This window comes from Pempheris klunzingeri, chromosome 20 (genome assembly GCF_042242105.1).
Source record: "Pempheris klunzingeri isolate RE-2024b chromosome 20, fPemKlu1.hap1, whole genome shotgun sequence".
NCBI classification, from domain to species: Eukaryota; Metazoa; Chordata; class Actinopteri; order Acropomatiformes; family Pempheridae; genus Pempheris; species Pempheris klunzingeri.
In genome coordinates this window covers 6,936,329-6,957,389 of record NC_092031.1, presented here as the reverse complement: position 1 = coordinate 6,957,389, position 21,061 = coordinate 6,936,329, and the positions used below count along the sequence as shown (strand labels likewise).

Sequence of the window (21,061 nt, the reverse complement as noted above, 5' to 3'; positions counted from 1 at the left end):
GAATGGGCTGGTTAAATCAGCATCAGTGGCACCTTCGGTGGAGCATTAAGAAGAGCCACTGTTAGTATATTATGAAGTCAATCAAATTGCATCTTTTACTTTAAAGATAACACAGCTTTGAGTCTGTGGCAGAGATATAAGGAGGAGAAGTTTTAATATAATGTGTTTAATGTGTTTATGCTATTTAGTTGTCAGTTCAGTTGTCGGGGCAGTGATAGACTAACAGATTGAAGTCTGGGTGTGGAGAGTCACATCCACCAATGGTGGCCCTTAAGCTTTGGTATCAGTTAATCTTGATTTATCATACACGAGATCTAGTTTTCATTCTGTACAATAGACTGTTGACAGGCAGACCACATAGTTTGCTTCCAGTTAGGGTGTACAAGTGGTAGATGGGGCTACACAGTGTGTTACTGTGTGGGGTATATGGCAACATAATGTGAGATACCAGCAAGGCAAGAGGCAGCACTACTCAATCACAGTACACAGTTAGCACTGATTCTTCAACACCAAATCAAAGTCCCAACAGTGCAACTAGCCAATTCCCTAAACCAATCAGGCCTTCTCCCCACCAGAATGCATACACATTGGTTACCAGAGTACCGGGGGCTAATTTGGCTGGTCAGCGCCTAGCTAGCGCTTAGCGCTGCCTTTGGTGTGAGTATATAGCGTGTCCTTTCCCTGTGCTTTGTTGTGTAGGTGACCATCTCTGTGGACGGCATCCTGACCACCACGGGCTACACCCAGGAGGACTACACCATGCTGGGCTCTGACGACTTCTTCTACGTGGGAGGGAGCCCCAGCACCGCTGACCTTCCCGGTTCTCCAGTCAGCAATAACTTCATGGGCTGTCTCAAAGAGGTGGGATGCTGGCATGATGCATGAGCTGTATTTGTGTATACCCACACAAAGAAAGCACAATACGCAGTGGGTTGAAAAAAATAGGATGATATTAATACGATTAGTTTTCCAGTATTAATATACATACTTACTGCGTTATTGGAAATGTTTAAGAAAAATCTAAAATAGTCAGACTGCTTTGTATCAGACAAAATGCTGCCGACATGTAAAACATCTTCAATAACCTGTTGTTAGCTTTTAACTCCAATTTGCTCTGAATTATTGATTTAGACAGAATTTAGACTGAATCAGCTACTCATATAATCTACATACGATCATTTCTGCATTATATAATTTCACTGAAAGACGATGGATGATAATATTTAATTATTGCCTAGTTCGTACACTAATGCTGCACAGACTTCCGCACACTCTCAGGTTTTGAGAAACAGATATTCTTCTTCTCTCACTTTTTTTCATTCTCTCCTCCTACCTTTCCTTTCTGTCATGCATCACGCAAACATTTTACACACATTATCTTATAAAGCACACACACAGAAATGCTTCCACTTGGCAGACTCACACAAACAGTCCCAGACACACACACACCCTCCCCAGCATCAGAGAGAATCAGTGATGAGTGTCGTTGAGGGAGTAGATACAGCACTAAGCACTAACATGCTAATTAGCTACGCCACAGAGACGCTCCATCCATCCGCTGTGCTTGAAATGGGCCACAACACTGCAACAACAAAAACTCATATGACACACTGATGGAAACACTAACACACTTACATATACACATAAACAGAATATTATCATGTATACACAGGTGTGTGCATGTGCATACATGTGCACCCAGACACACTTACTAAAATAGTCAAACACAAAATGCTGTAAACATACATATGCATACACAGCACTTAACACAACAACTTTCAAATACATCCTCATACCCCTTATACACACACCATGTCTGAATCTGACTTTCATTCACACAGACTCACACAGAGGCATAAACAAACAACCAAACAAGCCGACAGATGATGTGCCAAACAGAGAGCTATCTGTATCAGTGGTGAATGCGCTCTGTGTTGCTTCATTAAGACTGATGGTGTTTAAACGAGGCTGCCGCTGTCAAAGTGAACCCTCCACTGGCACATTTACATATTTAATACGATGATATGATAATCCATGTGAGCAAATTAAGATGTATGCAGTGAATCACGCGCATGAACGATCACGGCTGTAACAATTTTGTGCATTTCATGCGGGCACCCTCCTCCACATGCTCACACCCACACGCAAACACCATTTTGCACACTTGCAGCACTTAAATTCGAGAATCACCCTCATTGCCCTACGCACAGACACGAAGGCGCATAACATACAAAAAACGAAAAAGAGAGGTGAAAAGCCAATGCAGAGGAGGAATTTTCTGATGTGCTGAGTTGCTTACAGGTCATAGAAGGAGGTCTGGATTAATAAAGCAGAGCCTGTGTGTGCTCGTCGCTCTCGACATCAAAATGCTCAGCACAGGCACACTCTTTACACTCATGCTGCTCATTCAGAGAGCGTACTGTGTCAGGGAAAGGAAAGAGAGAAACAGAAAAGGGAAGAAGAGAACGTAAAACCGATCATGCAAGTGGCAGGGACAAATGGGAGTTATCAAAAGATGCAGCTGGAGTGGGTTGCTCGTCTTAAGGTTGTCACTTTCATATAAAAATTCCAAAACACTTGAAAAAAAAAGTTTCCTAGGTTGAAAGATTAATGAAAGGCTGGTCATATTAGTGTCCCCTGTTTATCTCTGCAACATTCTCTTGTTTTTGTGACTTCTGAAAAGGTTAATCAAAGCATGTCTTATTCTTTTTGCTAATTACTGTGAAGCACTAAGGTTAAATAAAGAAGAATTACAATAGTCCAATTCTATGCTGCATCAGAAGTATTTGAAAGGAGAGGGTGCATCTATTGACCAAAAGTGAAGAAAAAGGCTTCTTTTTAGCTGATCCAAAGGTGAAATAATGTTTAATTCTCATCTCTTTATTTGCGTTCCCTGAAGGTGGTGTACAAGAACAATGATGTACGGTTGGAGCTGTCTAGACTGGCTAAACAGGGAGACCCAAAGATGAAGGTATGCACCTTGAACAGCATGCAACACATTATCGTCTTACACACAGAACACAGACATCGTTTTTGTACCACAACCTCCTGTCAAGCCCTGCAAGGCTTACAATGTGTGAATTTTAAGTAAAAGGGATTATATTTTTGAGAGGAAGCCACATGCTTTTGTCTTTTAGTCAGTTCACAACCAGGAGTACCTGGCTTTATTTCAGTCCCAGACTACAAAGGAACCATATTGGTCTTCAAAGTCACTGGACATCTGTATAACAACCCATTTTTTAATGCTGAAACCCCTAAAAATGTATTTTCGTTCTACATTCCCCAGGTGAGTGGGGTGGTGTCCTTTAAGTGCGAGAGTGTGGCCACGCTGGACCCCGTGACCTTTGACACCCCAGAGTCTTTCGTGGCTCTGAGCAAGTGGACAGCGAAGAAGGCAGGATCGATCTCGTTTGATTTCAGGACCACAGAACCAAACGGGCTGATGCTTTTCAGTCATGGCAAACCCCGACAGCAGCAACGCAAAGACCCACGTACGCCTCCTACAGTCAAGGTGAAAATGGGATATACATTTTAAAATTTTTAAACAGAAAAGCAGAGACTGCTGGCCTACAGCCATGCTAGCGGCTCTGTTAGACTGTATTGCTAAATGGGGACGGAACTGATAACAATGCTAACAATGCTAATGTTTATCAGGTATAATATTTTCCTTGTTCATGATCTTAGTTAAGTGTGTTTGCAAGATTACATTTTCCTAATTAACACTAAACACATTGCACAGAGGCTGGTGGGAATGTCATGTTTTGTCATGAATAATATATTTAACAAATTAAAATTTGTCCATCCAATAAGGCAAAAATTCCAACCACATGATGTCACCAGAGAAAAAGCTATTGGACCACCAAAATCATTAGGATACATTATGTGGTAGTAGGAAATAATCTGTACAAAATTTAATAGCAGTTAAATAACATCGCTAATGTTGAATTTGGGTATTGAAAGCAAAACCTAAAATATGATTTTTTTTTTAGAAGTGGTTTCACTCTGTGCACTGCAAGATGGCCACCAGAAATTATGCCTTTAATCACTTTCTGCTACTCTGAAAACTTGTTACTGAAATCAGGACTCTAAGGAGTCTAGAAATCCCCTTTCCACACAAGTCCAAGACCTGTGTAGTTTCCAAAAAACGTATAGCTTTACTTATCTATACTAATCTCCACTAATATTGAATGACACTGCACAAAGAGCCTGATTATAAACCGTTAGACTGGAGCCCAATCACCTTATTGTAACTTGCAGCCATAATTTGCATTTTTATTGCTACCCATCAATGTCCCTGCTTTTCACAGAATACTGATGCTGTGTGTGTTTGACTTACAGGTGGATTTTTTTGCCATTGAGATGCTGGATGGGCACCTGTACCTGCTGCTGGACATGGGCTCAGGAACCACCAAGACCAAGGCCATCGATAGAAAGGTCAATGACGGAGAATGGTATCATGTGGACTTCCAGAGGGATGGGCGCTCAGGTACACTCACAGCTCTCTCAACTCTGATGCTAACCTTGACTGCAGAGGTTGATAAGGAGGAGGTGGAGGATAATGAGTAGGAGAGATTGTACTTCAACATTTTATAGTAAGCTCCAGCCGTGAAAGGCTATTTTCCATCTGCTGTCTGTTTTTAATTCAAAGTGAGGTTATTGAATATGATTTTAAGGTTGCTATTTAGAACATTTTTGATATAGTCAATATACAGTCAGTATACAAAAGCACTGTCAAATTTATTGTAATATGCTGGTACAATTACCATAACACTCAACACTGACTATGATTAAAATTGGTTGCCTCTTCCTCATACTACTGGCAGCATTGTAGCAAGTAATGGCCACACTTGCTATTAACCCCATGCTTCATGTGAATAGATACGCGCTTACAACATACTTACAACAACTACTACAACTACTTAAAACATACTTGAACAATGCTTTTTGTTGTCTCTCACAAATGCTACACTCTTGTCTTATATGTATTCTTTGAACACAAGCCAAATGATCATATACACAGTGCCAGGATTTTTTATAAAGTTATAGTTTGCATGTCAGTGTTAATTACTAGTCTAGAAGCCCACAGTGGGGGCTGCCAATCTTCTCAGTAGGGGGGTTTGTTTGTTTACTGTAACTGCACTAATGCCTAAAAATAAATATATGAATTATTTATTGGTGACAAAATGTTGGACATAGCACTTTAAGACTTTAAATGCACAAACTGATGACTATGGCAGTGGTGTGCAGTTTTGGATTTTCAGTTCTTCTGATTAAAGCGGCGATAAATGGTGGTGGTGATGATGAGGAGGTGGAGGAGGACAAAGACGGGGATGAATGACAATGATAAAGATGATGATGATAGTCACAGTGGTGGTAGTGGTGATGATGACAGCGATGATTGCAATGAGGATGTTCACACTGAAGGTCATAACGATTACTGAGGTTGTTTTGATGTAAATCCAGGAACCATCTCGGTGAACAGTGTAAGAACAGCATACACGGCCCCGGGAGACAGTGAGATCCTGGACCTGGATGACACTTTGTACCTCGGAGGGCTACCTGAGGACCGTGCTGGTCTCATCTTCCCTACAGAGGTATGTGTGTTGATGTTATGTGACATGTGCCAGCAACTGTCTTGATAATTTGATTGAAGTTAAAGTGGATCAGATGGGTTCCTCACTGAATTTAAAAGCAGTTTTGGACAATAATATGACCATTATCTTTGAAAATAGACAGAAATGTACCTTTACGAACTCGGTTCTCTTCACTCTTCATCACCAACGAAGTTGAAGTAATTTTTCAAGCATAAATGCTCAAAAGCTGATAGTCCCATGTTTCTAAATCTGAGAATTTGCTGTTTGTCTGGATCTTACTAACCTGATGCGTCAGATGGTTTGTTACACAGAACCATCTGGGAAGTTGTCCGTAGAAACTGTTTTTCAAGGGGCAGGCACGTCCAAAAAAAAAGAAATACTTGGCAGGTGATTGGATGAACCATCTGTTTATCACCGTCCACAGGCCATCTTCAACCAATCAGATCAACGAAACGTAGTTAAAACTCTTTCCGAAGCCAGTTGGGACAAGTGTCGTTCTTTGCTCTTTTTTTTCAATGAAATAATACTCTCCAGTTTAAATATAACTGATGCTTTATCAGATTGTGTGCTAACCACTTAATGTCCCACTATTGTTGTTTACGAACAAACATTTGCTTCTCACTGTTGTCACGCCTAAACCCCACCCTTAGGCTACTCTGATTGGTCATTGTGGTTCAGTCACAAGCACATAACATGGAGCCTGCTAAGATGCATATTCGTAAGATCGTGATCCAGCCACCTCGCAAGGTTATTATCTTACATGAATGAAACAATCCATATAGGGTTTTTAGTTAAAGTTGGTGTTAAACAAATTTTAACTTGATCTAGTAAGTAATATTAAGAATGATTCAGTAACACAAAAATGGCTTTACTCACAAAGCCAAAAAACAACCAGCAGTTCTAGTTTTCAACTTTTCCTTTAATTTAAGCACAATTTAAATTTGTCTTTAGATGGGGGGGTGTCAATGGGGTCAATTCTGTCCAGAGAAACTACTCAACACTGGTGACCTGTTCCTCAGGTGTGGACGGCTCTGTTGAACTACGGCTATGTGGGCTGCATCAGAGACCTGTTTGTGGATGGGCAGAGCAAAGACATCCGGCGGCTGGCAGAGGCCCAGAGGGCAGTGGGTGTGAAGCCCTCGTGCTCGAGAGAGCCACCCAAACAGTGCCTGTCCAACCCTTGCCAGCACAACGGCATCTGCAGGGAGGGATGGAATCGCTACGTCTGCGACTGCTCAGGGACGGGATACCTGGGACGCTCCTGTGAGAGAGGTGAGAATGACGTGATGGGAGCATGAGAATAAGACTTCAACTGGACTTTTGGCAGCCTGTATAGTAGTTGGCATAAATGCAAAAGTCACATTTTCACAATAGAGATGAGTAAGCTGGCTAATTACAGTCGCTTAACAGCATCAGTTAATGAAAAATTAATAATATGTCATGCAAAATACAGTCATACTGACAGCTTTGTCATCTGCGTTTTGGCTTGAGAACATTGAGTAATGCCAAAGGGATGAGTGACAGAAGACAGATGGTAGAGTCTGAAGTTATAAAGTCAGAAATAACTCCCATCAGCTGCTGAAAATATATTATGATCATCAGTCATATTGGGCAGTAAAACTTCATTATACCTTTAAGTCATGCGTTTTCCTTTAAAAGGCTCATCGTAACAGATTGCATGAGCTTGATAGCACTTTTTCTGGCTTTCGCTAAAAAGATACCCTCATAAAGATTTATCGCTGATAAAACTGTGGCTAAACTATTCAAATGAAAAAGGCTTGCAAATTGAGTTTAGGTAAGTTTACCCTCCTGTGCATCTCAAGAGATGGGAATAGGAAGGTGAAAATAAAAGGAGAATGGCAGGTAGAAAGTAGAAATTGGAGGAGATAGAAACTAAGGGTGAAATGAGCCTGTTTGCTCAACAATGGAAAATAATAATAGTGCAGCTTTTCTATCTTTGGCTTTATCTTTTTTATTCAAAAAATGTTGTGCCTGGAAGTGAGAGTTGTAAGATAGAAGCAGGGAAAGGAGAGGATCAAATAAGGGTGAAAGAGAAGAGGTGGGAGGAAGCAGAGCTGCAGACAGGACTATTGGACTGCCATGGATGTAGAGACTGGGAATCGATGGGAGAGGAAGTGTGCAGAAAGCAGGGAGCAGGAGCTGTGACAGCGGAGGGTGGAAGCACCAGGCTGGAACCGCCATATGACAGCAGGTGAGGAGATGGGTAGGAATGGGAGACGAGAGTATCTGACTGAGAGAGAGTTATGAGAAAAGGTATGAATTCAGGCCGAGAGAGAAATGGAAAGTCGGAAAGATTGGCAGAGGGACTGATACAGGCCTGTTGAAAGAGGCGAGATGGAGTCAGACAAGGAGAAGAGAAGAAATGTTGTTTGTGCCACAACTGCTGAAGCATTTCAAGTGATGATGGTACTATCATCTAACAGGAGATATAGACACACTCATACATGCACACACTTTCTGAAAGGCGTTGATATGAAAATGTTTTATTTCGGAGGACAAACATCCGCAGTCTATGTTTATCATAGCAATGTACCCCCTCTCTCTCTGTCTCTCTCCGTCTCTCCCTAAGCTCTGTCTTCCTTCCCTCTATATCTTACTTCATCCCTCTCTGTGTGCACTGAGGGGTCACTAACTGGTGGTTCAGTGGATTAAAGGAAGCACAGATGGAGAAGCAGATGGAGAGAGTGATTGGCCATGTTTACGCCTTCTACCTGCAGTTTCTCCCTCCCTTTTTTTCCCTCCCTCATTCTCTCACTCTCTCCTTTGTTCCCCCTCTCTCTTCTTTAATGAACAAAGATGGTCGTCACGCTGTGGCTCTGAGATGAATTTTTATTTTGTAAAGAGTGGTCACACACATATTTCTAGCGACACATTTGCACAGTCCTTAACACATTTGCCGTTCTTTCCTCCTGCTCGCTTGCTGCTCTTCACACTAATGGGTTATATTTTTTCTTGCTCTTTCTCTACGGAAGCTCATTCCTGCCGGAGCAATAAAAACACTTATGATGAGTCAAAATTATGAGAAAGAAAGTCAAAATTACGAGATAATAAGTCAGCCAGTCCAAAGGATGAGCTAATAAATTAAAATGATCAGACAATAAGTCAAAAATATGTGTTTTTACATAAAAGCTATGAGACGCTGAAACCGAAAATTATTTTAAAAAAAACATAAAATTTGCAAAATAATAAGTGAAAATGAGAAATAAGACGAGATGAGATGTGAACATTAAAACATCAGTCATACTTCGGATGCTTCAAGTCAGAATTAGTAGATGCTAAATAAAGATTTATCTTCTTCTTTCAATACTCGTTCTGTTTGTATGGTGCATCTGGTGTGTGTCTACCGACGTCAAATGATGCAACGGTGTGCGTTGTTCTGTTTTTTTGCTTTCCTGACATAAACGGGCTCTCATAGTTCTTTCTCACCAACCCTTCCTCCTCTGTTTGCCTGGTAGTGAATCAGGTGCTGCAGTGAGGAAAATTTAGTCAGCTGTCTCCCTTATCAGAATTGTGCGCACGTGTGTGTGTGTGTGTGTGTGTGTGTGTGTGTGTGTGTGTGTGTGTGTGTGTGTGTGTGTGTGTGTGTGTGTGTTCAAGTGTGCTTAGACATGTGTATGTGTGGCTGTTAGTTATGTTATCTGTGATATAACAGACCAACCATCTCCTTTTTTCCTCAAGTTAATGAGGGTTCATTTGCATTTTAGCCACGAGCTTTTCTCCTTTTCCCCCCGCTCCTTTCTCTCTGTCTTGCTCTGTCCCTATTTTCTCTCCCCTTGCTCTCACTTTACTAAACCCTCCTCTGTTCACACTTAAATTCACTCACTTATTCTGACATGCACTCACACACACACTCACTCTCACACACACACACACACACACACACACACACACACACATACACACACTATCTCTCTCTTTCCCTCCTTCTCAGCTCATCAGTATTCATGAGGCCTCCCTCTCTTCCTGTTCTCTTGTTTTTGCCTTGGCTCCAATCGTCTCCCACGGAAACAGGGAGAGCGAAAGGGAGAGAGAAGGAGGAGGAATGGAATGGAGAGATATAAGAAGAGGGGAAGAAAAAAAAGAGAGAGAGAGATAAAGGCACAGCGACACGGAGAGTGTGTTTAGCTGTGTATGTAATTGGCCAATAAAAAACAGGGTCCTCGGAGGTAAACAGTTTAGCGGTCGGGGATTGGCCCCAGCAGGTAGCAGGGAGAGAAGATTATGAATATGTAAATGAGTATGCAAAAGACATTAAAGCGGGATCACCTGAGCTTGTTACATTATGACTCCAGGGTCTGGGATGTCAGCAGCGGTGGCTAACACACTCACCACCATGCATTCTGATTTAACCGGATAACAGGGCCAGCCAACCAGCTGCGGCTATTTTTACATCCTCTTTTGTGAGGGAGTGATGATGAATTAAGGGTGGAACGTGATGGGGTAATTTTGTGGGAAGCAGGTTTTGAGTTTCAACATGACGTGGCGGGGGAACAAGGGAGTGCATCCACGCTGCTACACACTTCGTCATGTTTAAATCTGATTCACTCAACGTCAAAATGCCTTTGTCTCATCCCACCTCATGTGTTTTGTCCCTGTCAATCTTTTCTCTCTTTTTTAAATGTTTATTCTTCTGTTTCCACCCACGTCACTCTCCTCCACCATCATCTCCGTCTTCTCACTTCTTCCCTTCCTCTCTCATTCGTTCCCTGTCTCTCTCTCTCTTTGCGTCTTTTACAGATGCGACTATCCTGTCGTACGACGGCAGTAAGTTTATGAAGGTGCAGCTGCCTGTGGCAATGCACACCGAGGCGGAGGACGTCTCGCTGCGCTTTCGCTCCCAGCGGGCCTATGGCGTTCTCATGGCAACCACATCTCGCAACTCCGCAGACACCCTTCGTCTGGAGCTGGATGGGGGCCGTGTCCGACTCACTGTCAACCTAGGTACACACATGCACACAAACATGAGGACTCAAACGTTATTTTAATTACCTGTCAGGGGAATGCAGCTGATACTGGCCTCTTGGCTATTTCTTGCATAGGAATGTCATTAAATGTTGATTAATAATACATTTCCCTAGAAAGTGAACTCTTCCTGATAATTTTGATAATGTGCTGCTCTGTTTGTACTCAGTACAATCAAGACATGGGTTTCACAGGTTTTGGCAGATCCTTTTCAGCATTTTGATTAACTTCATGGTTCACACACATTTTTGAATACACATTCACACACACACAAACATAAACATTGGAAGGCTAGTGGTTTTGTTTGGGTTTTTTTTGCATTGAACAGAGGGTCAAGCCTCAAGCTGCATTCTCTGCTCACTCCCAGTGGACCTGTGCATCCCTAACACCTTCAACAATCAACACAAAGACTCACAGAATGTGCAATCACACTCAAACAGGAAACTCCACACATAACTGCAGGAAAAGCACATCCCCCTTCCCATCAGTTCACAGCTAAACACAGCACACTCACATGCTAACACACACATAGACTAACTGAGGGGTGCATGTGTTGGTCTCTGGTTGTCTGCAGCCGCGTCTTCTGTGGTTGACGCCACACGACACACCAAGGCATCATGGGTAAAAAAAAAAAAAAAAGAAGTAAATGTAATAATGGGGCTGAATCTTCCGACCATTTGTGAAGATTTGTGCTCTGGATGGGCGACAAAAATTATGGGATGTGTTCGATGTCATCAGACAAACTGACACACATGGCCCATCTCAGTCTCCTTGTGTTTTTTATTGGTGACTGAAACTGTCGCTCAGGCCAGAGCAGCCAATGAGCACACTGCTCATGCTGGGACACACCGCTCTCCTTAACATGTAAAGATCCACCAATCTTGATCCATATTTTATTGGCTAAGTCACAGAAATAGCATTTTACTACACACTGTTGTAAGAAAATACACGGTCCAGCTTGAGGTCCTGTGACAAAGGAGAGTGTGTGTTTTCTCAGCAGTGTGTGTGCGTGTTTGTGCATATGAGTGCAGGGTGTGTCGATGTGTGCGTCCCCAGGGCGTGGAGAGTATGTGTATGTGTGCAGCATTAACCCTCTGCTCTGCTCTCCCTCCAGACTGTATCAGGATAAACTGTACAGCCAGTAAGTGATCCTCCATCTCACCTAACCCCTCCCCCTTCCTCTTCCTCCTCAGTATGTGTGTGTGTGTGTGTGTGTGTGTGTGTGTGTGTGTGTGCACGCAGTAGTGTGTGTGTCTGTCTTAATGTGTCTGACTATTTTTCACTCTCTCTGTCTTGTCAGTCCATCTGCTCGTAATCCCTTATTCGACATATCTTCGTACGGTGTGTCTGTGTGCATATATGTGTGTATGAGTGAGCGTTGGACAGGGGAGGTGCACATATGTTTGTGTCTGTGTGTTCTGCTACACCACAGGAGTGGTGCGATTTTTGCTGAGGGCCAGGGTTTTCCAGGTCGGCCATTTTAGCAAAGAAGGAGAGACGGAAGAGAGGACAGTGGGGGTTGAAGGGAGGAAGGAGGAAAGAAAGAGAAGAAGAAGGACAAAGTATGAGGTGGTCAGGTAAAATTAGGTGTGAGGCAAAGAGTGGTTACTGGTGGATGAATGGAGCTCAGAGCTGCAGGGTAATTACTTCTCCTTCATGCCGCAGACAAAAGACGTGTTATCCCTCTGTTTCTCTTGGTCGTACCTTCATCCTGATGTCTGTCTGTTTGCTTTCTTTGTTTGCTTGGTGTTTCTCTCTTAACTGTACATGAGGGATTTTTGGGTAGTGTTTCATTCAGTGCGTGATTGTGTGTGTGTGTGTGTGTTTGTGTGAGCGCCTGTGCATTATGCATTCTTTTCATTGCTTGTGTGTGTTTTCTGGGTGTGTTTCCTGTGTGAAAGTGAATGTTTCTGTTCATCCTGCTGTGAGTGGAGCTGAATCCCTGATGAAGTTTAATTCCCTCACGTGGAGTTTCTCTCTGTCACGACCACAGAGAAAGCGTGAGAGAGAGAGAGAGAGAGACAAATTCTCTGTGACGGCAAAGAGGTGGTGAAATGGACGACTGCAGTTGCCATAGAAACCCTACTAGCCACACAGCACTGTTGCTATCCCGCATGCCTGTCGGCCAATTTTAGACCGGTTGTCTCAATGAACATTTCAGTAGGCAGCCACTTTTCTGGCGCACCGTGTGCATACAATAAATTATACATCCTATATTCAAGGGGGGAAGAAAAAATGTATTTAACAACCAGGCGCCACTGAAATAGTCCACTCAGCAGTCAAATAAAAGCATCGGCATGGAAGAGATTGAGGCTTACCCAGCAGAAAAGCCATTTGTTATTTGAAGCTAATGAAATATGAAACGCTTTTCGTCATTTTGTTTTCATTATCCTGCTGCTATAATCTCCAGTAGCTTATGTCATTTGATTAGAATTGTATTTCCATTGCAACAAACAGACCCTTTTGAATAGTCTCGCCTCGTTGTCTTTTGGTTTAACAGCACAGAGCGCAGACTGTCTGCTGACCGCCACAGCAATCGCTAGTGGCTCAACATTAAACCTAGCTCACCACGCTGCTGAACGCACTGTTAGCACTGACCTAAAATAGGTGCTTGTGTGTGTGTGTGTGTGTGTGTGTCTGTCTCTGTGTGTGACTGTGTGTTTATTGGTGTGTATTTTTGCCTCTCCCTGTTCCCAGGTTGACACAGATCACTGCCTCACTCTCACATCAGTCTGCTCAGTCTTTGAGTATTTGGTTACATATGCAAAAACACACACACACACTCATAACCTCACACATACATACACGTATTCTCTCCTTCACTCAGTGTTAGGCAGTGATCCATGGTAACAGGATGAGATGCTCATGCCCAGAGCACAGCTGAGTCTCCTCAGGGGAACCCTGTGTCCTCTCTGAACACACAACACACTCTTTTAGCTTTGCAAACACACTCACACATGTATTTCACTCTGCCATATCCCTTTTGATTGACTTCTCATATTTGTTTCATTATGTTTGCGTGTCAGTATGTCTCTCTCTTTCTTTACCTCTGCCTCTCTACCTGTGTGTGTGTGTGTGTGTGTGCCTGCCTGCGTGCCTCCATGAGTGATGTAGGCATGCTTGACATTTTCTGCAGCAGAATCCGTTCGGGTCAGTTTACTTCTCACCTCCCCCATCATTACCTCCTATAGGTCACCGTAAGCAGACTCACTCACACTCCTCAAACCAACAGGGCTTGGAGGAGGACGGAGCTCGTGTGTGTGTGTGTGTGTGTGTGTGTGTGTGTGTGTGTGTGTGTGTGTGTGTGTGTGTGTGTGTGTGTGTGTGTGTGTGTGTTGGAGGATGGTGGGCGTTGTGTTCAAGGTTGGTGGGGTGCTTGTGGAGAGTGGGTGGAAGGGGACACTGAGGTTTGGGGAACAGTCAATCTGTCAAATGTGTGCAGTCAACTATGTGAAGATATGAGCTGGTAGATGTGCAGAGAGAGACATCATGAGAGGACAGCTCAGCTTCTTTCATGCTGCTGCACATCAGCACCTTGGAGAGCTCTCTGATGCTCCACTGTGTGTCTAGTGCCACCATGAGGCGCGCCACAGTATTGCACTTTTGTGTGAAAATTAACAAAAAGATCCTGCTTGTAGACACAGGCTATATGTTATATTTGCGGGGGCGAGAGGGTTGTGGGGCAGTTTAACAGTCAAGGGGGTGCGAATGTGCTGTCTGTGTTTATGTGGGTAGTAGGTGGTCATCATGGCGGTGTGATCTGTCCACAGATGGATTGTTTCAGCGTGGGCCTGTTGTGACTCACAGTCTCCATCTTATGCACCCATGGCATCCATTTATGTTAATCTTTCTGTCTGTGTGTCACATCATCTGTCTCACTGGTGTATCGGCAAAGACACCTCTCTGTCTGTCTATGGAGAGAGTGTGTTGGTACGGAGGTGTTTGTCTCCCCGTGATATGTATGAGTCCTCCCTCCCTCTGCTATTCCTCTCCATTTCCTCACTTTCTGTCCTTAAATTTTAATTCAACCTGCCTGGTTTCTTCTTCTTCTTCTTCTTCTTCTCTTTCTGTCTCTGTCTCTGGATATCTATCTGCTGTCTCTTTCTATCTGTCTTTCTCCACCTCTCTGTGCATTATGTTAATGGTGCTCTGGGCTATGTGTAGGTAAAGGCCCAGAGACCATCTTTGCGGGGTCGGGCCTCAATGATAATCAGTGGCACACGGTGAGGGTAGTCCGGCGTGGCAAGGGCCTCAAACTCACAGTGGACGACCTGCAGCCTGTTGAAGGTAAACACGGCAGCATTACTTGCAGCCCTTTTAGCTTTCCACCATGAAATGACTGCCCACTACCCAGACTCTGAGTTTGTGTCTAGACATCTGCTTGTATTCTGTGAAAATGTTTCATATGTTACATTGCTGGTTGACTCCTTTTTTATTTATTTAATGCGATAAGACCAACATTGAGGGTTTTGATTTCTTTTTTTTAGAGAACATCTGTACCTGTGTAAGTGAAAATAATCATTCTAAATTATAATTGTTATAACTGTGCACCAGTACACTAGTATTTACATTAGTTATAGTGTTAGTAATAGAGTCGGTCACATCTATCTCTAGCAGTCTGTCACTGCTAGTTCAAGAGTTGAGATGAATATTAGAATTAGTATTAGTTTTAGTATTAAATAGTTCCACTTGAAACCCAACTTTCCATAGCCCTCACCTCTGAAGTTTACCCCCGCCACCAGGTCAGATGGCGGGCGACCACACCCAGCTGGAGTTTCACAATGTGGAGACGGGTATTGTGACGGAGAAACGCTTCATGCCTGCCGTGCCCTCCAACTTCATCGGCCACCTTCAGGGCCTGACGCTGAACGGCATGCCCTACATCGACCTGTGCAAGAACGGCGACATCGACTACTGCGAGCTCAACGCTGTTATTGGCTATAAGAGCATCGTAGCTGACCCTGTCACCTTCCGCTCTCGCTCCAGTTTCGTCACGCTGCCCACGCTGCAGGCCTACTACTCCATGCATCTCTTCATGCAGTTCAAGACAACGTCCCCTGACGGCCTTATTCTCTATAACAGGGGAGACGGCAATGACTTCATAGTGGTAGAGCTGGTTAAAGGGTGAGCTGAACAAAGCACAGTGTGTGGTCTTTGCATAACATGAGTAGTCACATTGCATTTAAAATCATGATAAATTGAATTCTAAATAAATAAAAGGAAATTAGTCATATACAGTATGAACATGTGTGTACACTATTATCTGTCTTGCAGAATTGCATGTGTATTTTCAGTTTTCCCATTTTAACTGGGATTTACAGTTAGCATTGTCCTTGATGAATATAAAAAGAGAAAATTTGTGACTGTGAGGCTGAAATATCAAACAAGAAAAATGCACAAGTCAAGCAGCTCTTTTTCTTTTCTTGTAATTACATTTCTACAAGACAGATTGTAATGCCCTGAAGTATATGACCCCGTGCTAGTTTTCATCATGGATACAGTTAATTTGCCTTTTCTCTCCTCATTCTCCTCTTGCTTTCCCTTCCTCCCTCTCCAGCTACCTACACTACATCTCTGATCTGGGCAACGGAGCACACCTCATCAAAGGCAACTCTAACAGTCCCCTTAATGACAACCACTGGCACAACGTGCACATATCCAGAGACACTAACAATCTCCACACAGTCAAAATTGACACCAAAGTCACCACGCAGACCACCATGGGCGCCAAGAACCTCGACTTAAAGGGTATGCCCAGAAATACAGGCAGTGATACCTAAGTTACAGTTGGTTGTAAAGGGGTGCATATACTTGTACAATATTTGTGCACATTATATTCACAAAACATACTTATAAACTGCTTTACAGGAGACTGATTTTGACAAAGTAGACAAAGACAAAGTATGAACATATACTGATTAGTTCAAGTTCACTTTCTTAAGGAGAGTTACATGAGAAGATTTATGCTACTTTCATATGCTGTAGCAATATGAAGCAACTTTAAAATCCACAGATTAACATGATACATGTCTTTGATCTGCACAAGAATCCAGATGTAAAAAGTGTTTTATGGGGGGTTATATGCCAGCCTATTTCTTGGACGGTGATCTTTAGAGGTGCTGGTAGGTGGATTTGGTTAACTGTGGGCAGAGACAAATCCAGGCTTTTTGTTTCAACTAGATAACCAATTTGAAGGGTGCGTAAAACTTGTGATGGACATTTTTCCCAATTTTTCAACCTTTTATGACCAAAAAAACAAAATTGAAAAATGAATGGCTAGACAAGTCAGTAATTAAAATCATTAGTTTAGACGCTGATACAGGCATTGTAATTGATTCATTAAGCTGCCATTCATTGTGTTGCTTCTCGTCAGGTGACCTGTACATCGGGGGCATCTCCAAAGAGATGTACCGAGACCTGCCTAAACTGGTCCACTCCCGCGAGGGATTCCAGGGTTGCCTAGCAACAGTTGATCTAAATGGCCGTCTCCCTGACCTTTTGGCTGATGCCTTGGCAACCATGGGACAAGTAGAGAGAGGATGTGAAGGTGAGGTGCAAACACAGAAAACACAACCGTAAATCTGTCCTCGTCCCATGTCCCTACTGCTTTTTTCTTTCAGTTTTCATTTAACTCATGCTCTCTGTTATTAGGATAACCCACTAACCCAGCTTTTGGTCTTTTAGATGTAAATTTTGCTCTCTTTCTTCTCATCTCCTCCTCAGTCGTTCTGCACATTGTGTTTTCTCTCTCTGTTCCACTCTTTCAGCAGTTCACAGGCATCTGTGTGCATTGACTAACCATCTAACTTAATTTGCTTGTTTGCTTTTTTGTTTGGCTGACAAAAGTTACATTGATGAAAGCTGACTTGCAAGGTATATCGCTTTGTGTGAGCATGTGAGACGTGTACGAGGGTGGAAAAATGTGTGTGTGTGTGAGTGCGTGTGTGCGCGCGTGTATGTGTGCGTGTGTTGAAACTACCCAGTGGTGTCCAGTGTTGTGTGGATCCCAGTGATCCAGAGTCAAAGGTCAGAGGTGACCTGTCCTCTCCTAGCCACCATAGTGACTTCATCACAGTAGTGACATCACCACCGCTTGACTTGAGTTGACCACAGATCCACCACCCGGGTTGCCAAGCAGCATGCTCTTTAATCCCCCCTACTGACTCCTAACCTAAACTTCAATACTCCATTTGTGAATCATTTCACACCCTTTCCTCCACGCCTCGAGTTAGAAGTGCAATGAGGGAGAACTAAGTTTGGAGCTTTGACTTTCTCCTCCTGTGTGGTTTTAGCACGAGGCAGGGAGAGAATGGTGACAGACTGCTGTAGAAAGAGTATTGAGATGAAGGCCTTTAAACATAAATCTGCCCTCTTATGTTTAACTCCCCCTCCTGCCCTTGCCCCACTCATCTAGCGTCACCACCTGCATGCTTTCCACATTTGGCTCTTTTCACCTAGTAACACAGATTCCAGTTTAGTTTCAGTTCAGTTTCTGTGTATAATCTAGCATCTTCTGGTAGTGTAAAACTTGTGAATGGGAGCCTCTCAACAATATTGTAGTCTCACAATGATTTTCTACTAATACTACTAATCATAACATCATTGCAGCACGACAGTCTACCCAGCCACTTGAAATTACAAAACCTTTCAAAGAAATGAAGTCTAAAGATAACCATACTGTACTGACATACTATTGTGAACACACTGGGCTCCAGACAAAATCAAAGGAAGTGCGTCTGTGTATCTTCTCCTAACTTTTGCACCGTCCCGCCCGGCCACGTCTCTTACTGCAGGTCCCAGTACTACGTGTCAAGAAGACTCCTGCTCGAATCAGGGAGTTTGTTTGCAGCAGTGGGAGGGCTTCACCTGTGACTGCAGTATGACTTCATATGCTGGGCCACTATGCAACGATGGTGAGTCTTTGCTGTTCATTGTCACTCTCAGACCTAGATGGATTACAGAACACTCCAGTTTTTTATAACGAAGACAGCTACCGTAAGAATGTAGAATGAGTTTATTTCAATATTTGAATACAAAAAAAATACAATAGATTTTATTGTAATAGTTTGTGTGATCCCTGGATACTTTTTAAATATCCATACACCAGTCTAACTTTAACCCTGGTCTAGCACTATGGGTCTTAAACTGATGCATAAGGAAGATTTTAAATACTGATTCACAACATTTCTGTGTGCATTTTATCAGAGCCACCACCTGAGGGCACTGTCATCTGTTGATTCTAAGGTGGCAGAAAAATACAACCTGCTCAATGACAAGTTTGCCCTGTTAATGTCCCATTTTCAAGCTTTTGACATTAAATTACTCTTAGCCGCCTTACAAGCTAGTTGATTATTTAGTCATCCTACAGTGAGTCAAACAATCGTATGCTCTTATTTGTATTAGTCAGCCTCCTGCAGTAATGCTGAGGAGTAGTTTGGGAAATACTGATTTTTCATCATGTTGGAGCAACAAGCAAAATGTGGAAGGCCAGTCAGCTGTGATATTTGGAGAGTTCTTTATTATATTTTTTCCAGTACGCCCCTTTTGTGTTAAAGTAGGGAACCTCTGATGATAGATAGCACTGTTTATAGCATATAGACGTTCTTGACCGTGATAAATTGTGTTATCTTTGTGGGCCAGCTGGGACCACTTATATCTTTGCCCGTGATGGTGGTGTGGTGGTATACACGTGGCCCCCTAATGAGCGTCCCAGCACCAGGGCAGACCGGCTCGCCCTTGGGTTCAGCACCCAACAGAAACACGCCATTCTGCTTCGGGTGGACAGCGCATCTGGCCTGGGAGATTACCTTCAGCTGCAGATAGTAAGTACACACCCTCATATTCAAGCACCAGGCCAAAGAAAACATTCATTTTCCTACTTATTAACCATATATTTTATTTTACATATTGCTTTTTTCATTGGGAAATTTATCTTAATCCAGTCAAGCTTCATTTATTTATTTCATTTAACCTTTATTTAACGTGTCACACTGCACTCACATGGCATCAAGTCTGTCCTACTTCTAAAAAGTGTCAACAGCCTGAGCCGACACTCGATGCACTCTCATCCCAATAAAGATTCAGAGTGAGCTATATGCCATGATTCACCACATCAAAACTCCAGCCCAGTGGTTGGCATTAATGCAAGCAAACATGAAAACGTTCACGTTTATGAAATGTTGTTTTATTTAACTACACAATTATGGCTGAAGCTGCAAAAATCTATTTTTCTTAATGAGATTGCTTAAAACAATGTTGCATATCTGATATAAAGTGAAAGAAATATTGAAAATGTACAAATATATTACAAAATGGCAGCATAGTGCTCGACCGATATAGCAATGGGAGGGGGATCAGATCACTTATTGGTTGAAAACCAATAAGTGATCTAGACTTCTCCTCTAACAGAGAAACACAGGCAGCTTCATAACAGCACAAATTGTTAGGCATTAAGCACCATAAACTAGAACCTGAAAACCACAAAAGAAATGATATCCCTGTCTTTTTAAAACAATTACATTCCTCATAAAGTATTTTCTTGTCTGTGCTCCTCATCCTCAGGACAAAGGCAACATTAGAGTAGTGTTTAATGTTGGCACTGATGACATCAACATTGAGGAGAGCTCCAAGTTTGTCAACGACGGGAAGTACCACATTGTACGGTTCACCCGCAGCGGAGGAAATGCAACCCTCCAACTGGACGACCTGCCGGTTATAGAGCGCTATCCCTCAGGTAGGCCCTGCCCCGCCCACATAAACCCGACCCAGTGACCCACCACAGCACTGCCTGTCCTGGGACAGAGCTAACTACACCTAAGTCCAAATCAACCCACTTCCTGATTGATGAATCACATCAGTGTTCCTATCAATGTTTATATTCAAACACTGACGTTGAGAAATATAATTGCAGCTTTGTTTTATGTTATTGTGTTTGAAATGAAAAATGTGTGATCTGATATGAAACATGACTTTTTAAACCATAAAATGAGATAGTTATTACAATAGCTTGTATACTAGCCAGGTATGTCATGTTAGGCCTGTTAAATAGTGTTAAAGGTAATTTATGAAAATATTCAATTCAGGTGTCAGTTGTTTTTCTCACCATAAAAGAAAATAATAACAGTTGGTGCATTTTGGACAAACAATAATTTAAAAACATGTCTTATTTTGAGTTAAATGTTTAACTAGAGAGAAAAAATAAGAAAAAGAAAAAAGTGTATTTTGTTGAACATACTCTTTGTTTTTATATTTGTTGGTTTTTATATTTAAAGTGGTAATCTTAGCTAGTAGTCTTTAACACAATGAGGTCCAGGCTTTAGTTAGCTGATAGCTAAAATGCTAAATGCTAGTTGTTGTGAGGTGTGTGTAAGAGTTCTTCCTGTATGTAACTCTAAACTCAGTCAGTCATATAGACAGTATGTGGCAGCTGTAACATTATTTCCCTGTGCTCTTGCAGATGTTAACCCCTGGAATGTCTCTTTAAA

The 21,061-nt window shown here is 42.6% G+C and overlaps 1 protein-coding gene across 3 annotated transcripts in view; it reads left to right on the top strand.

The window, feature by feature from the left end:
* The window catches only part of nrxn1a (neurexin 1a), a 50,490-nt gene that overhangs the window by 21,356 nt on the left and 8,073 nt on the right, over positions 1–21,061 (top strand). The window contains exons 5-21 of one of the 3 annotated variants that reach the window (XM_070851265.1): positions 700–861; positions 2,900–2,971; positions 3,287–3,511; positions 4,339–4,486; positions 5,464–5,594; positions 6,614–6,866; positions 10,353–10,556; positions 10,655–10,668; positions 11,634–11,643; positions 11,692–11,718; positions 14,742–14,864; positions 15,320–15,701; positions 16,135–16,325; positions 16,951–17,124; positions 18,371–18,490; positions 19,218–19,399; positions 20,139–20,310. In XM_070851265.1, coding sequence (XP_070707366.1) covers positions 700–861; positions 2,900–2,971; positions 3,287–3,511; positions 4,339–4,486; positions 5,464–5,594; positions 6,614–6,866; positions 10,353–10,556; positions 10,655–10,668; positions 11,634–11,643; positions 11,692–11,718; positions 14,742–14,864; positions 15,320–15,701; positions 16,135–16,325; positions 16,951–17,124; positions 18,371–18,490; positions 19,218–19,399; positions 20,139–20,310 — 2,590 coding nt within the window. Of the gene's footprint in view, positions 1–699; positions 862–2,899; positions 2,972–3,286; positions 3,512–4,338; positions 4,487–5,463; positions 5,595–6,613; positions 6,867–10,352; positions 10,557–10,654; positions 10,669–11,633; positions 11,644–11,691; positions 11,719–14,741; positions 14,865–15,319; positions 15,702–16,134; positions 16,326–16,950; positions 17,125–17,423; positions 17,451–18,370; positions 18,491–19,217; positions 19,400–20,138; positions 20,311–21,061 lie in introns of all 3 variants that reach the window. The other 2 variants (XM_070851264.1, XM_070851266.1) reach the window with 2 other exon arrangements.